This window comes from Pygocentrus nattereri, chromosome 25, assembly GCF_015220715.1.
Source record: "Pygocentrus nattereri isolate fPygNat1 chromosome 25, fPygNat1.pri, whole genome shotgun sequence".
NCBI lineage: Eukaryota > Metazoa > Chordata > Actinopteri > Characiformes > Serrasalmidae > Pygocentrus > Pygocentrus nattereri.
Genome location: NC_051235.1, coordinates 8,582,040 through 8,599,842, shown reverse-complemented (window position 1 = coordinate 8,599,842; position 17,803 = coordinate 8,582,040). Strand labels below are relative to the sequence as shown.

General features: G+C 38.9%; 1 protein-coding gene across 11 annotated transcripts in view; it reads left to right on the top strand.

Annotated features, from left to right (window-relative positions):
* Positions 1-17,803, top strand: part of LOC108425729 (R3H domain-containing protein 1) — a 71,269-nt gene that overhangs the window by 36,565 nt on the left and 16,901 nt on the right. For 7 of the 11 annotated variants that reach the window (XM_037534618.1, XM_037534615.1, XM_037534616.1 and 4 more), the window contains 12 exons: positions 163-241; positions 2,319-2,378; positions 3,652-3,792; positions 4,333-4,441; positions 5,243-5,338; positions 5,954-5,982; positions 6,093-6,146; positions 6,277-6,494; positions 11,659-11,940; positions 12,441-12,595; positions 13,792-13,875; positions 16,578-16,817. In XM_037534618.1, coding sequence (XP_037390515.1) covers positions 163-241; positions 2,319-2,378; positions 3,652-3,792; positions 4,333-4,441; positions 5,243-5,338; positions 5,954-5,982; positions 6,093-6,146; positions 6,277-6,494; positions 11,659-11,940; positions 12,441-12,595; positions 13,792-13,875; positions 16,578-16,817 — 1,547 coding nt within the window. The remainder of the gene's footprint in view (positions 1-162; positions 242-2,318; positions 2,379-3,651; positions 3,793-4,332; positions 4,442-5,242; positions 5,339-5,953; positions 5,983-6,092; positions 6,147-6,276; positions 6,495-11,658; positions 11,941-12,440; positions 12,596-13,791; positions 13,876-16,577; positions 16,818-17,803) is intronic. The other 4 variants (XM_037534619.1, XM_037534623.1, XM_037534620.1 and 1 more) reach the window with 4 other exon arrangements.

The window sequence follows — 17,803 nt, the reverse complement described above, 5'->3', positions numbered from 1 at the left end:
TACTTAGACAAAGTGCAAGCAGCAGAAGTGTGTATGTGTGTCAGTCACAGTGACTCGTTGGCAGATGAGGTGTTTTCGCACATGCCAGATGGAGGCAGCAGAATGTGTGCAGTATGTGAAATTTCTTTCTCTCTGTTTATTTATTTCATTTTTCTCGCTCAGACCCCAGTCAGGAATACACGGACTCCACAGGCATAGATCTCCATGAATTTCTAGTCAACACACTGAAGAATAACCCCCGGTATGTTCATCATGCTTTCATACTCTCTGTTAGAGGTGGGCGATGTGATGATATATGATCTTGATGAATTACAGTATAATTCTCTTTTCTGAGTATGTCCGTCACAATTACTACATAATCAGCTAATGTCCTTATTTGAGATGATCGCAGTTATTCAAGCTGACTGCTGTAATTTTCTGCACTTGTTATATTTCACGGTCATAATATGCTGAAACCAACAAAATGTCAGTTGGGTTTGTTGGGTTGACGCAAGTAAATGTAAATAAAAGAAAGGAGTAAATTAATTAATTCATTCATTCATTCATATCATAGGGCTTATGAGAACAAAAATGGTTTAATTTCTAACGTGGTGCTCCAACATGTTTAGAGAGCAGCACTCTTATTTAAAAGAAGAATAGGCTATGGATGGATTAAAGCTTCACATTAGGGAACACCTTGCTGTCATGTCACCTACTGTTGTGGTTACATTTGTCAAATTTTGATTTGATGTGATCTGATTCGATGTAATAAGTTTGTTGATATAATTAGTTCTGACCAGGCAGTTTATGGATTTTGTGGAAAGTAATGGTTTTGTTATTTATGGATGTTAGTGAATGTGGGAAATTCAACGGGTTTCGTGGTTTAATAAAAGGAAAAAAAAACTCCATGGGAAGTCTCAACTTGGGCCTTTGTCAGTGGTCAAACTATGAAATGTAGCCAGGGGCAATAGGCCGTGTCATCTCCTGAAGTCAGATTTAAAATGGGGACAATATTGTCAGTATCAAATTGAAATCTGCCGATATTGCTTTAAACTGAAGTGATCAAACTCAGACAGATGTTTAGATTTAAATGCTTTTTCCAACCGATATTTCACACATTTAATATATTCCCAAAGAATAGAATGTTTGGGCTACTGCTGTGTTAAAATGACTGCACGTCATTCATTTAAATGCATTTGCAACCCTACAGAAATAAATGTTTTATCAACTTTATCAAGTTCACCAAATCTATTGGTTTTGTTTTAATTCTGAATGATTAAGCTATTGAACAGGCTACATGTCAGTTCGCTCCACATGGTCAGAGATATATCTGCTCAAAAAATAACAAAGCAGATGAACCTGACCCTAACTGTCTTCGTCCTCCTTACCACAGCGATACACAAGTGCCAGTATCTCACGGTATGGCACTCCGTGTTGGGTATTGTTATACAAATAATGCGAATCCAGACAGATGTAGCCCCAGTTTCTACATTTTCCAAATGTGTTTGCATCAGTATCAACAGATGACATGAGAAATGTTGCATATTGGCATCGGTCCACTTTTCTCACATCTGTATTCCTAATTTAGTCTGTAAATAACAACCAGTCTGTAGTCACCGCGTTATTTTCCACTGTTTTTCCTTGTCAGATAGTTGTTTGCGAATGTTAAATGAATAAAATGTCATTGTATTCATCTCTGCCTTTTTAAATCAATGTGGCATTGCTAGATTTCTGGTGCTTATTGTAAGAGAATGCTTATTGTGATTTTCCTTGATATATCGCCCACCTCTCCTCTCACATTTCATATATTTGATGTTACCCCCCACCCCCCTTCTTCATGCCCTCTGGGCAATGTGGGCATGCCTCTGGGGAATGATGCATCAAATGTTGCTTTTCTCCTGAAAAATAAAGCTAAAGTTTGTTCACAAACTTTCCTTTCTACTTATGTTGACTCAACAAAGCCAACTTTTGCTTTTTCTTGAGGAAGGTTTATGCCTCAAGCTGCAAACAGGGGAAAAACATTCCTTTTCGATTGTTTCAAGTTTTTTTTTTTCCTCTCTTGAAAAGTGGTTTTGAGATGCTTTCTTGCTTTAGAATCCTCATCGCCTTGCTCTGCCACATTCTGTTGAGTGTGAAATTATGTAAAGATCTTACAGAGCTAGTTTTTCTGTGATTATTCAGCGGAGAGCCTTGTTTTACATTTGCTTTTCCGTTTTGTGGGTAAATGTAGATTAGTTGCATGTGCTGGAGGCGTTCTTGTTTGCACAGCCAAGCTCAATGTATTGGATTGTCATTACTTGCGTTTCTTCGATGAATGCTAATAGCTGTTGCCGTTACAGGGACAGAATGATGCTGCTGAAACTGGAGCAGGACATTCTGGACTTCATCAGCAACAATGAGTAAGTCCGGCAGTGAAAGTTGGGAATTTTCCAGACAGCTGCTGTATGCAAATCTGGACAGGAAGGACGCAACACTGCACAGTTTAGTCATTCAGTTGCTTTCATGTGCTGAGAATGATCCAAAGCCAAAATATTACCTGCTCTGTGTTAGTCCTGTGGGGTACCTGATGATTGAAGATCAGAGTGAAAGAGAGCAATAAAGTATATAGAGAAACAGATGGGCTACAGTCTGTAATTGTAGAACTACAAAGAAGGGAAATGTGCTGCCTCTGATTTATTTGCAGTGGTGGTGATGGCAGCCAGGGATCATGATGTTTGCAACACAAACAGCTTTAGCTTTATTTACTGTCCAAAACAACCAATTACGCTGTGTCTTCTGAGTCTTCTGAGCATACAGTCGTATGCAAAAGTTGGAGCACTCTGGTCAAAAAGTGAAGATACAGGGAACAAACTTAACTATGGCATTTTCAGCAAATATTAGTGCACAGTTTCTATTTACTTGCTCAGTTTAGTACATTGAGGGGAAAAAATGTACCCTAGTTTTTTTGTTTTTTGTTTTACAACTTGCTCTGTTCGAGTATCTGTGCATTAAAATGTGCAGAAGTGAGATCTTTGTATAGGATGTGTTGAGTATGGGTGCTCAAACTTTTCCATATGGCTGTATAATATTGAGAATAATAAAAAGTAATTGCTATTTTGCCAGTATGAATGTATTTTAAAAAAAAGTACTTATTAAGCCAAAACCTTAAAGCAGAACCACTGTACAACAGGCATCAGGCAGCATATGTAATGGCTTTCTGGGGTGTTAGCTTTTAGAGGCATTAATCTCTTCAGACGTCTGGTTTATGTCAGCACTATGAACAATTTTGACTCAGTAACTTTATCTGGAAAAGCCCATTTCATCTCAACTCTGATTGGTTTTGTTAGCAGTTTAATTATGTGAAAATTATAGGACCAATGGAATTCCCCTTTAAGGCTGCTTAATATGTAATTCATGACATGTCTATCATAGTATTACTTCATATTTCAGTTGATGAATATGACCAAGATGGACGTGCATTATTATGGTCGTTATTTTATTAGAATACTTGAACATCTGAGATTGTTCTGACCAAGCAAAAATGATCAGAAGAAAATTAATTTAGAGGGCTAATTATAAATAATTATAAATAATTATTGGCGTATTTAACAACAAATACATTGCAGCTCTAATTGCAATCAGTGTAGTTAAAATACTGGGTTGTTAAATACAAGTTTGCTTTTTTCCTCTCAGGTCTCAGAAGAGGAAGTTCCCCCCTATGACATCATATCAAAGGATGCTGCTGCACAGGGTGGCAGCCTACTTTGGCCTGGACCACAACGTCGACCCGACCGGCAAATCGGTCATCATCAATAAAACCATCAATACGAGGATGTGAGTGCTGACTAATGACCTTTTTAGCTAGAAAGGCATTTATTAGCAGACTTTGCATCGGTCGCCTGGCTCTTAATACTCTGGAACTACTGACATTTATGCCTTCAGCGTCTAGACTACAAGCCTTGTCTAGTGTTCAGTGGCTTATGTACAGCATGGGTTGTGAAGTGCAGTTTTAAAAGCAGCTGCGCTGCAGTGGTGCTTTTGATGGAGTTGAGCTTTCGTATTGTCTGCGAAACAAATATGCATTAAAGACGGACTGTTCTCCGGTAATGGATTACACAAAGGTGCCCAGAAAAAATATTAAAATTTTCACTGAACTATGACAGTGTAATTTAGCTCCAGACTGGGTCCTTTAACCGCATGACTGGTCATATAAAAGCAACTATTACCTATAAAGTAGCCACAGTAACAAATTGGTCCATTGCGCTACATAATGGCTCTACAGTGCCTGGCAGTTTCCGCAGGATTGTTGGTGAGGCAGTTTGAAGGCTTTATTGTGAAGCTGTCAGACACTGAATTCAGATCTCTTCTTTGCAGACCGGATCAGAAGTTTTCAGAGCACATTAAAGGCGATAAGACGGATGATTTCCAGAAGCGTTACATCTTGAAGAGAGACAACCTCAGTCTAGACCAGGAGGATGGCAGGGTAAGCACCACAGTTATCCTTGTCCAGTGTTAAATGCGTACCTTTGGTCAACGATGACTTGTGACCTCTTTTTGGTCCATTTTCTAAGTTTGGCCTCACCTTAGTATTCCTCAGTTTTCTTGTCTTGAACATTTTACTAATAACTAAACCAACAAGGTTAAACTTGTTTTTTTGTGCTATTTAAACTTGTATTTTTTTTTAGCTAAAATGTTATAACAATGTATAATTATATGATTCAGAGTTCCTTAGTGTTCCACCCATTTAAATATTCTGCATAATTTAGTGATTGAGATCGATAAAGGTATAATACAGTTTGATGTGAAGTGGTGTTGAGAAAAAGTGAGAAAATTACTGACTGTTTTGCCTTATAATGCTCTTCATATTCCTCTCAGACTTTAATCTCAGAACTACAGAAAAACAATGTTTCAGGCATCAGACTCTGTACTCAAACATTTTACTATCTTACAAAACTTTCAGAGGCAATAAAAACTTCGGACGTGTAGTTCCTGTCACCATCACTGTGAGCAGTCCTGGTTCAGTACATTTCTCTTAAACAAAGCATTTCACACAAAACTCTGAATGACTTTGTTTCTATCTTAACCTTGGTATTATGCAGAAATGTAGCAAAACTGGTAGAATTTCCATTTAAGGGTTAAAAACACTTCTGCAAAATAACTTGTGTGCATGTATGTGGCAGTAGCTCATTTGTCCTCGTGCTGGGGAAGATGATTGCACTGAACTGTTTTTTTTTGTCTATTTATGTATTTATTTATTTATTTATTGATTGGTTTATTTCGGTAGCTTCGGATGCGTCTGAAGGACGACAGGAGGAGTAAGTCTATTGAGGAGAGAGAAGAAGAGTACCAAAGAGCGAGGGAGCGAATCTTTGCTCAAGACGTGAGTCTCGTCATTTTCTCGAAATAACCATCAATATTGCGTTCATCAGATGCTCAATGAGCCTTTGATGAGTTTAGCTGGAGCAGGGGAAACAGACCATGCTGTGTTCTGGCCTTTCATCACTATAATCTGTAGACCTGTTACAAGTTTGGGTGCCCTTGGTCAAATTGCTTGTTAAAGTACAGATCCTCTGCAGAGAAATGCACTTGTTAGTGCACAGTTATTATTATCTGAATAAAATATACCATAACTTTTGCACAGGCTATTTTTTATTGTTTTCTAGTATGTTAATTTTAGGAGATAATTGGATATTGTGAACATAAATTTGCAGAAAAATGTCATATTTAAGTGGGTTCGTTGTAGAGCATTATTTTTTACTTAGAAAATGAACAAAGCATCTGGCCAGGGGTCTTTTGTGCATGACTCTACACTAATTTGTTATATAAAGAAATTCCAAAACTAGTTCACATCAATGTAAGAAGTAATTCTGTTCTCAGAAATGCATGTATTAGCTTATTGAAGCGTCTTTCTGAATCATTATGTAATCGTTTCATAAACAGACTGTAATGACCTTTTTGGTGTTTTATTTAAATGTTCATATATTTAATTCCACAGGGACAAGATCATTTTCAGTTTGATAAAAGGTAATTTATTTTTATCTTTTGTATATACACCTGTCTTTAGTGTGACTTTGGAAATCCCTTCTTAGATTGTTTGTTTATTTATTTATTTTTGGTAAAATCTGCCCCCACAGAATTCAGGAGGATGTAAGCTGCATTAGCACTCAGCAGAGGCGGCAAATCTTCAGGTAATACATTAATGCTTTCTTTCAGGTTTATAATTGTGTAATCCCACATGACTAAGGGCCCTGGTTTGTCTGTGTGAGAAAGATAGGTGTGTATTTTTAAGTGAACAGGAATTCTCTTGCGTGTGCGCAGGTTGAGAGATGGCCGTTTGGGGAATAGTCGTCAGAGCAGCTCTGAGAATGAGCCGAAAAGCTGCGAGCCTCGGCCGTGGAGCAGCACAGACTCAGACAGCTCCCACCGGAACCTGAAGCCCGCCATCACCAAAGCCAGTAGCTTCAGCGGCATCAGCCTGCTCATCCGCGGAGACAGCTCAGCCAGCAGCAAGAGCACCAGCAGACTGTCTAAAACAGGTACTGTAATTCTAAAACTCAGACAAGATCATTTTAATGTAGGATTACTGTTCTGTGGGGTTTTTTTTTTGCTGGCTATTTGAATATTGAAAAATTCTGGTGCATTTATAGCTGCAACAAAAGCAGCATTAGGCTTTTTAAAAACTCTGTGGCATGACAGACATGCATACAGTACTATGCAAAAGCCAGAGACTGCCTGTCATTTATTTAATTTCTAGTCAAGTAATTACATTTTCAGGTATTTTTAAGAGGAGGAGAAAATCAAGCTCTACTCTTGCTTCATATCTGAAAACATCCACAGGTGTTTGTCCATTTCTCCACTGTGAGAATTTAACATTTCAGACTCCTAGCGTTGAGTTTTGTAGCCGTCAAGAAAGGAAATAGACACAAAAGAAGAAAATTTGCAAATGAAATGAAGAAGCTGCTGGAGTCCAGACCTCAATGTCAATCCGTCTGTTAGGGAGTGCTTGGATTGAAAGAAGCAGAAAACGCAACCAAAATCTGAACTTTAGAGATGTGGAAAAATATACCTTCATATTCCTTTGAAAAACTGAAATCTTCCCAAAAGAATGAAAGCTATAATAAAAAGCTAAAGGCTGGATACTGAAAAAGAGAGGTTTTTATGCGGCGTTCTGTTAAATGTTTTTTTGTTTCCCTGGTGCTGAAAAATGGAAAATAAATTATACTTAATTTCTAGTCAAATCTGTAATTATTATTGGTGGCATCGGGCTTTTGCAAAGGACTGTACATACACAGGCGGAAGACCACTCACAGGGTCACCCACAGGGTGTTCAGAATTACAAAACACACAAAAGCACAATCTCCATTATGAGCAAGAATGCCAGCATGCTGTCTGAAACAAGTACAATAGCACAACTAGCAGCAACAACAGCAGCAGGCTCTGTATAGTGAGTAGAAGAGCGCGCACGCCATCACCAGCAGGATCTCAAAAGCATGCGTTATAACAGACACACTGCTCTGGCAGCAGCAACAGCACTAATAGGCTGTCTAAAATGGACGGCTCACGGACACACATCACCGACAGCAATGTGAGCAATATCACACCCTTTGGAACAAATGTCATATACACTGGAAGCACCTGGAGGCTGCCTATAACAAGGACTGGGCGAGATATCGTCTAAACCAGGCCTTCTCAACCTTTTCCAGCCAAGGATCACCTGCTCATGCATGCAAAGCATAGCGGCCCACAGGAAAACTAAAATCAACTTTTTAAAATGCTACTTTCTTTTGTTTTTTTAAGTGCTGAGACTAAAAACCTGAAAATTAGGGCTTAAAAAAGATCAGACCAGTTCAATCACAGATAGCAAAATAACAGTTATGTTAAAACCCATAATGTGGGGAAAAAAAGCACACAACTGCGTGGATGTTATGAAAAGGGTGAAGGAACAGAAATGTACAATGTAGAAGGTGGACTGTGATTTGGAGTGGCAGTCCATTGTGTTTTTCACTGGAAATGTTCCACTTGCTTTTCCACAAGATTTAATCGTTCGGTCTCAGGATGTCTCTTTAGTTTTGTGTTGGTTTTATTGATTCATTTTCAGTAGCCAAGCCCCACACCACTTGGCTGGTTTTTGGATTAACATAGTCACAATCAACCGTTATAATAAACCTTATTTGATATCTGCTTCTTTATTGGCTTATCAATTTGAGTTTAACCACTCGGGCCACTGTTGCTCGCGATCAGTGAGCCAAAATCAAACGTGGATCTTTGCTATTATTTTAAGGCTCATCTGTCATTTTAACAGCTGCAGCTGTTGCTGCAGGAGTGACGTGAGAGCAAATGAGTGTCTGTAAAGAGACAGAAGTTAAAACAGACAGATTATACTGTCTGTATGGCGCCAAAGGTGCTGCTAGAAGAGAAGAAAAGCAAGCTCATTAATGAATTCCCCTATTTTATCGTGGAACGTTTTCAGCTGCAGTGAACTGAGCTAGGGTTTGTTTGGAAGCCGACCACCCCCCTGTCAACAATTCAGCCATATGTTGCGGATACGAATATGGGTGCAGTGTTCACATGTGTCACAATGAAGCAAACTAAAGAAAAGGTATGATAGGTCCTTACCAGACAAGGTAGGTGAAGGCATCCTCAGGGATGTCCGTGACCACGCCCAGTGTGATCTACTGCCTCCCCCTAAGAACAGGTTGAGAAACCCTGGTCTAAATTGATACACTGTGATACTGAAACATTTATGATATTGATTGTTTTGATGATATTTTAAATTATTGATTCATTAGCTATTCACCATTGTAATGTCCATATAGTATATAGTAGTGGTGTCCCTGTTGCCAAGTACACTTTAAATTCTAGATCTAAATATGAGTTTACTTTCTGTACTTTGTTTGCTTTCTCAATATCGTCTTAGATTTATTTTAGCAGAATCAAAATAAGCAATAAACAGTGGCATCACAATAAGCAAATTGCAGTTGGTGTCATTATAAAATACATTACTGTTGGTTTAGAAGATTTCCTATTTGAAGTACTTGAATGTGAAAGAGTCTTTGAAAGTTCGACAGTCGTATTAAACAACACTCAAATGTAAAAAACTACAGAGCCCTAGAAAAGACCTTAAGCGTCCCTGTCTGTGCAACAGATTTGTTAATATGGAACTAATCATTCCTGGATAAGGGATGTTTAGACAAATCACAACATGATTTCACCCTAATAAACAGGAAGGTAAGAGAGACTCAGAGTTGGCCTGAAAGTAGCAGGTTCAACAGTAACACAAGTACAAGCAATGAACTGCACCGCAGTCATCACCATGCTTACATCCAAAACTCCTCTGCTAAAAAAAGCAGAGAGACGCATCTAAAATTTCCACACAAGTGTTTAGAAAAATCAGAATTCTTTTGAAACGGTGTACTCTGAACAGATGAAAAAGAAGAAGAACGACGTATTGCACATCCCAAGAATACCACCCTCACAGTGGAAGTGGGTGCATTGTATGACAGAGTGTCTTCTCTGTAGACCATAGTGGAGCATTCCACATCATCAGAGAAAAGAGGAATGGATTGATATACCAGGACATGTTAAGAGAGTTAAATGTCATTAGCCTAGAAACTGAATCTGGTGAGAAGATGCATGTTTCCATAAGAAAACAACCCCAAACATACAGCCAAAACTCAAGACTGGGCTCTAAAAAGAGAAGGTGATGGGGCTTGCTTGGCCTAGCCAATCTACTGACAAAATTTATGGGAGATTTTGAAATTTCAAATACATTCAAATACAGGGACCCTCGTAACTTCGGGGAATTGACGATGACTTCGCCAAGAGGAATGGACCAAAACTGAACCGCAGTCCCTTCACTGTATCATCAAATACTGTGATAGCATTATATACTTGGACAATATGATACTGAATTTAATCAATACCGCCCAGTCCTAGTAGAGAAAGTTGCTTATTTTAAATCTTCATGGTACATCCACCAGCGTCACACATTTTCATTGACTTTCTGTGCAAATTGCAAGCGATACAATAAAAATGCACAAAGTGGTGTTTACAATTTGTTGCTGCCCAGCAGCTTGTTTCCATCAAACTGACTTTTAGCAATAAAATGCTTCACACACTGATGTTTACTTCATGTACTTCTCCATCTGAACCATTACATGACGAATCACGTTTCTCTGCTAGAAGAGCTGTTTGAGCACTTTCCATTTAGAAAGGCTGTTGGCTTTTCTGGACATCTCTCTCTGTAAGAGCTGAAAAGTGGCAGCATTCCTTTTAAAAACGCTCTCGTCTTCTCTTCACTTTAACTAGACCTCTCTACCATGCTGTTTGCGTTCATTGGAGGAATGTGTGGAGAAATTGGTCACATGACATTTAACTTTTGGTGTAAATGCGTTGTTTTTCCCAGAGGGAATAGATGATTTTCACAACATTTCAAGCATCGAAAAACAACTTGTGGAACAAAAGAGTTTTGTTTACATTGAACAAATATGACAATTTCAGTTTCCATAGCCTACACAACATTCAAATATTTTTTATAAATAATCCTTTGTATGGAAACATGGCTACTGATATGTACTGTATGTTTCACATTTAGTTATCATTTCTTAGCTTCTCATTTCTCTCACCTGCAGAATCCATGTTTTAGCCTTTTGATCTGAAAGGCTAGTTAATTAACATTAGCACACCTACTTACACGCTCTGCATGCATTGTCTGTCTGTGTGTGTTGTGCCCCCCCCCCCCAAAAAAAAACCTCCTCTCCACCCTCTGTTCACCCATTTTCATTTTATACCCCTAAAATCAGAGCAGCATCCATATTCATGGACATCTCCCGTCTGCATTCATTGCTTATTAATGCACTGGCATTTACGGGCCGGAGGAGCTGCCGATATATATTTATATTTTAATATTTAATGATTCCTCTTCCGCTCAGTAACCTCTCGCTCTCCCTGTGTCCTGCCAGCATTAAAAAGGCAGCTGAAAAGGTTTTGTATGTACAGCAGTAGGAATGTTAACAGTGACTCAACGTTAAATGTTTGAGCATTTTCTAAAATATCTCCTTTGATGTAAAATTCCAAGGCTGCGTGCTCTAAAATAATACCTTTCTGAATGGTTCAAATTTGACTTAAAATGCTGCTGGAAGTCTCTTTCTGTATTGTGGCTTGTGTACACTAAAGATTTGCTGGCTGTGGAGGAAGTGATTTGTTCTTAGATGTTGTAATGAGCAAATCTGTTGTCTTTAGCTGCAGCCGCTTTTTCAAGACATGAGTCATCATAATAGGAGAGGATTATGAAGAAAAGAACCACATATGAGAATCAGAGGCTTTGGTTGCACGGCATTATGTAGACTTGTGTTAAGGTAGAATAGTTATCCAATACTGCAAATTATGGATTTCTGTGCTCTTCTGAAGGTTCCCTGGCCTCCCTGGTTCTTAGCATTCTGGCGTCCTAGAGTGATCTGATCACTAGACCATGGAAGGATGTGATCTGTCCATACTCTGGCCAAAAAAAACATTCTTTCACTGTTGCCTGTGATTTATTCGTTCATCACTGAAGCCCATGGTTCTATTCCTTTTCTTTTTTTTTTTCTTTGACATCCCACATTGGTGCATTTGCTCATCACGCATGTACCCCTCTATTCAGTGCTCTTTTGAACACATACAAATTGCTTTCGCTGTTTTCTTCGTTACTTCTTGTCGCAGGTTCCGACTCTTCTAGTAGTGTAGGTTCGTCTACAGGCTCACTCCCTCGTCCCACCTTGTCGTTACCTGTCCCGCCAGTGAGCCAGCCCTGCCGTGTCCCGGCTGTGGCCTCAGCTGCGCCCCCTCCTGGCGGGCCTATAGGGGCCAGCACCACCATCCCGGCCTCTCAGAGCTCCACCGCCAATTCAAGCACTAGTGCAAGTGCTAACACGAGCTACTACCTCCTTCCTCTGGAGGCCACGGCCATCCCGCCGGGCAGCGTGCTGCTAAACCCTCACACAGGTGGGTACCACCTGCCCAGTGCTACCTGGAGAAGAGGGGCTGGCTAGGGTCTTTCATAGTGTTGTTTGCAAGGAAAGTACTTATGCTTGTCGAAGTTTAAGTAGTCTTTTGAGCGTCTTCTGTCCTTTCCTTGCCGTTGTTTCATTAACTAACTGCTCTCTGCTAACAGTACTTACTCTCAAGTGCTTAAGTCTTCACTATGGTTTAATAGCCGGTACTATAATCTGGTCCAGTGTCTTAAAACCCCCCAAATCCTACACTTTTTAGTGTTTTCCCTAACTATAATACATCTAACTAATTAATTGATTAAGCTAAGCCATTCAAAAGTTGAAATGGGTGTGTTAGAGCAAGCAAGCCAGCAGTACTCCTGACTACTGGTCTAGTTTTTATTGCCGACTTTTTTGAAATGGAGCAAGTTACTAGTCACCATCATAAATGATCAGATGGTTGAAAATTGACAATGAGAACTTTGCCAGAAAGTGTTCTTTGCGCTTGGACAGGTCAGCCATTTGTGAATCCTGATGGCAGCGCTGTGATCTACAACCCCACCATGACTTCACAGCAGGGGAGAGGCCAGCAGCCCATGGCCCCGCCTCCACCGCCACCTCCTCCCCCTCCACCACAGCATCAGCCAGGCAATCACATTCTGACACAGGTTAGTTACTTCTTTTGTTTTGTTTAATGTACACAGCCACAGTTTCATTTATTTTACCACCTTTGTTATGCTTCTTTATTAATGATCATAAGATCACAAGTTTTTATTGGTTAAAGTACTAATTTACAATGTTTAATGAGTCATAAATCTATGCACTGCTGCTGTGTTCTTCACTAAGTTTTCTCATTGTTTAGATTCGTTATTTCTACCACTTAATGCTAAGTGTCATTGAATATTTTTCCATTTCCTTTGTTTTTTCTACATTACAGTGTGTTAAGTTTATACTGTGTTTAGCCAGAGTTGAAGCGTCTAGCAGAGCTGCTTCTGCCTGAATTTTCTGCTTGCTCTCCACATTGTCATTATGAAGTGAGTTATAGGGCCCGACAGCCTTGTCTGTATTAGCCAATCTGCTGGACTCACTTCTCCAAATAGCTGAGTGGCTGTTTCTCCTGTAATATGTCCTCATTATAGCTTTCACCTAGTGACCCAGCCATTACTCCCAATTTGGAGTCCTCCCCAGCTGGCTCCATAGACACTGGAGAGAGATCTTCTCTTGTACTTTATAGAAACCTCGTTCTCAGTCAGAATATACTGTCTTATTTGCCAGCAGACAGTCACAAGTTGCTTAGAAAGTTCAATGCTTTTTCTGTTTTTTTTTATTTTATTTTATTTATAAGTAATGGAAGTTAGTGCTCAGCCAGTTAACATTGAAAATTACATGCCTAAATCATAACACGCTTGCCTCTAACCATGTCAGGTTTCTTGGCTGATGGGTTTAATTTGGGGTAAATTAGTTTTCCATTGAATTTTTGACCAACCTATTTCTTTAAGAATGTCGTATGAAGGTTCTTTCCCAGTAGTCAGTCTCTCCATCATGTAAGTTTATATTTTATCTTTCTTTATGGTAACTGTCTCAGTAGTCTACAACCATTTTGTGTGTGGGCAATATCTGACTGAACACTATCTGTTTATAACAGTTTTGCCAGCAGGCTGATACCCAGGCTTTATTCAGTTACGCAGTCCCTCATTTCCTCACTTACTCGTTGCATCCTTCTTTCCTATAATGTAGTGGTTTCCTTTTGTTCCTCCTCTCCAGTTGTCATGATTGAGACATTTTTCTTCTCTGTCCTCTGCTTCATCCCTCTCTCCTTCCCTTTTTTCCTCTTTTCCCCTCTCTCTCTGTTTCTTCTCTGCAGCTTTGTGGTCAGTCTGTGCAGTACTCAGCGATTTCTTACCCTCCTCCGCTCCTGCCTGTTCCTCTAAACCAACACTACACTGTGGTACCTGTCTATCTATCTCTCTCACACACCATCTTTTGCTCTCCATTTGTCTCCAGTAACACACTTGGTAGTCTTGTTGTTTTTCTTATCTGTGCATCTCTTTAAATTTTCTTGTTTCGTCTCTCCTCATTTTTTTTGTCCTTGTGTATGACTCTCTGGATTATTCGAACTATGTGTTGATGTATGTTATTATAGTAATACATTATTGCATGATGTGCTTTTCTAGGTATATTGAGGGTTTTGTCAGTACACTGACCAATTCCGTGTTTCATTACAATACTGATTATGTTCATGCCTTTACAAAATGCCTGATCTTAAAGAAAAACATAGCAGAATGAAAACAGAGACAGGATGGATGAAATGAGCATCATTATCTCATCATATTATTATAAAAATGCCTGAACATAAAGTAGGGTTGTGGTCAAGATCCGCACCTTCGTCAAGTCTGAGACAAGTCCAAGACAATGACTACTTCAGATCGAGTCAAGCCTAAGAGTCTAAAGGGGGACAGGCTGTAATCAGTCTTTAATGGATTTAGTACAAATTACAGGAAAATGTAAAGAAACTATTCTTTAACGTTGAATCCCTGAGTCGTTTGAGTCAGCATGTGCTAGTGACAGTTAATATAAACAAAATTTTTAAACAGAAGTTAAATTGATATAACTTATTATTACAAAACAGTACATCTCAGTTTTAAATGGAAACACTAAGAAGAAGTTTACACGGAGCACTTAAGTAGCAAAGCTTTCTTTAGTTTCTCCTTGCTGTCAGGAGGTCCTGGTGATGCCAAGAGTTCGAGAGTAATAGGCTTTTCATATTTAGATCTACTTACACTAAATTGGATGTAGAGGCACAGTATGTAAAATGTTTTTAATAAAACCAAAACATTGCCGTCATAGTTTTTCAGCTCATTTTTAAATGTGGCGCTGTTGTGCTTCCAACACATGAGCAAGCTGAGTTTACCACTTGAGACGTGACATGCTAGCCAACAGTAATAGCTCTACAGAAACATCTAAAGTGTGCCTTTACTTAAGCAAACTCTGTGCTAATGCTGAGGCTGCTATGGTGTAACTTGGGCTTTTCCTGCTCAGAGCATTGAGTGGTTAAGTTTACCCTTAGCAGAAGGCCTCCTGGGTGTTAATCTTTGCTTCCCTGTTGAGAGGTTAATGACTGAATTGGGTCAATCCAGATTTCACTCTCTAACACTCACTCACTCTTGCTCTCTTACTCTCTCCATAGCATAGATCGTTTGCTTCTTTGACCTGTTTCTCCCAAATAGAGCACCCTTTCTATGAGTAGCATCCTCAGACTCTGTCAATAATTAATACAGCACCAGATGCTGTAAAAAGCCTTCTATGAATAGCATCTCTGGAGTACGGAGTGTAGATGTTGATGGTGGAAGACGGCCCAGGCTTTGATGCACCAGTAAACTTAAAGTCCTAATAGTGCTGGCCTGCTTTTAGCTTCAGACGCCGTCCCCTTTTACCATAGCTGTGTCTGGTCTAATTGAGACTGATTTGATTGGGTTCTCTTAAGGGAAGTTGGCCTGTTAATGTTCAGTGACTGACAGCTTGCAGAGCCACTCAGACTCTAGGTCTTTGTCAGTAGCAGTGAAGGTGTACAGCATCACCATGTTATGGTAAATTTTGTCAAGATTCAGGAGAACAACTGCATGTGTCATGACCCATTGAGGTGGATTATAGAGGATATTGAGGGTGATTGTACTAGTGGCGTCAAAATTAATGCAATATTTCCAAGTTGAAATTATTAAAGGCCTAAAATGATTATTTTTTTTCTTTAAACTCGACAGCTGGACACTGGTGATGTATTTGTAACTGTTCGGTTTATTTTCATGTTCACTGTGTTTTGCAGTTCGAACTCAGTTAACAAAAGTAATAAATCATCTTTATGAAGCTTTTTTTGTGCACACATGTTGCTATAACAAAATACACTGCTTTATAAAAACAAAAGTTTCTCTTAGGCAGATTAGAGTAAACTACACGTTCCTTTTGGATTCTTGAAGTCTTGTAAAGTCCTAAAGTAGTTTTCAAGGTTATGTAATGAAAAGCTCTTGTTTTTTACTGAGATATTTAATTTAAGGACATTCAAACATATTTTAATGGAACGTGTATCGACTAAAATGTTTGTTGTATGTTGTTTTTTCAGTATTCATTTATTTACCAGGGACATTAATAAACAATATCAACAGAATTATAAATGAGCCAGCATTAGCCAAAAAAGGCCAATTTTCATCTGTTGTTCCTTGTCAGATGTTAAGAGGCACTGTAAAACTGTTGATTTAAAAGTACAGAATAAACACTCATCATACATGAGATATAAACTTGATCATACACAGTAACAAACTGCATGTAAAATACTTAAACCTACATAAAATAAACAACTCATATGTGCACTCATGTATACATACATATCTCAGTGTATATTCATGCTTATTAACAGGTTGATTTGAATGAAAGACATTAAAACAAGCCATATTTGAGTTTTTGTATTGTGCTGTTTTTTTTTCCACCCTTTGTCACCCACCCTTAAGTAGCTGTACCTTTTGGGTGTGGCTTTCTAGAGCCTGGGCTGGTGACCCAGCTAGTCATATGATGTTTATTAGATCATTAGATCATAGATTTATTAGTTTATTGTTGTATGGAATCAAAGTTGGTGCTGATAGTTGTGTATTTGTGTTGCAGCAGGACAGTTTGGGGAGCCAGTTTAGCCAAATGAGTCTGGTTCAGCAGGCCTCCGGAGAAGTCTCAGAGACCCAGCCTGCTCTCTTCCCCCCCTCTATGGTGCTCCAGAACCCACCCCCCTCTGGCTACATGATGCCCCAGCCAGGCCAGTCTGTCCCTGGAGCTGCATATCCACCACCAACCCCAGTTAACCAGTCCATCATCCAACAGCAAGGATACATACAGCAGCCTGTGCAGCAGGTAAACCAGTCAGTCAATCTACATGAACTCTGTCCCCCAAAGCAGGGATAGTTTTGCATTAACCACAAACACAACACATGCCAAAAAAAATCATGTTAAAAAAAACAAATAATCTGAATAATAATGATTTGGCTGAAGGCAATACTGTATGAAGATTTTAAACCGTTTAACAGCTGATTGGCAGTAGACCAAAAGAGGGCCTTAATTCCTGGTTTAGAGCTCCAATTTGAGGCAGCGATATCAGTGTTAATCACTAGGGCAATTCAGTAATAATGTTCTGCTTTCCTTTTAAAAAAATATTACAAAAATACCTGGTATATGTGACTGACACAGCGAGCTGGATCACGTTAGTCAGCTGGTAAAATCAGCAGATGTTTTGTTTTTTTTTTGTTTTTTGGGGGGGGGGGGGGGGGGGTTTGGATTGATTGAATTTGAATATTCATTTAAGCCCAATATTCCATATATGAGTGAGAAATTTAAATGCAAACATTCAGACTGAAGTTTGTAAGAAGTGTTTCAGCTTGAACTGCTTTTGAAAGGCTCAAAGCAGTAGACAGAAACATTAAAACATCTGTTTAATTCTATGGGATACAGAAAATCATTATTTAAAAATGAATTATGGCTGTTTTTGGTACAGAAACCAACACAATTGTTGTAAGTGAACCTCATGGTGGAAAATAAAGTACAAGGAAAACCTGGGGATTCTTTAAAAAGCATAAAAAAAGAAAAATGAATATAATATATGCTGTTGTACAATATCAAATTAAAAACATGGGTTAAAAATATGCCTTTATTTAGTTATTAAAGTGAGAAGTCTTGGCCTATTATTAATCCCTTATTACACTATTACATTATTTAACAACCTTATATTGGATAAAAAAATCAAGTTCAGTCAAGTTTGATAGACTCATAAATGAAAGTATCTGCTAATTGCAGCCCAAGCATATGTAGTTCCAACATCATGTAGCATGTTTGTTTTTTTTTTT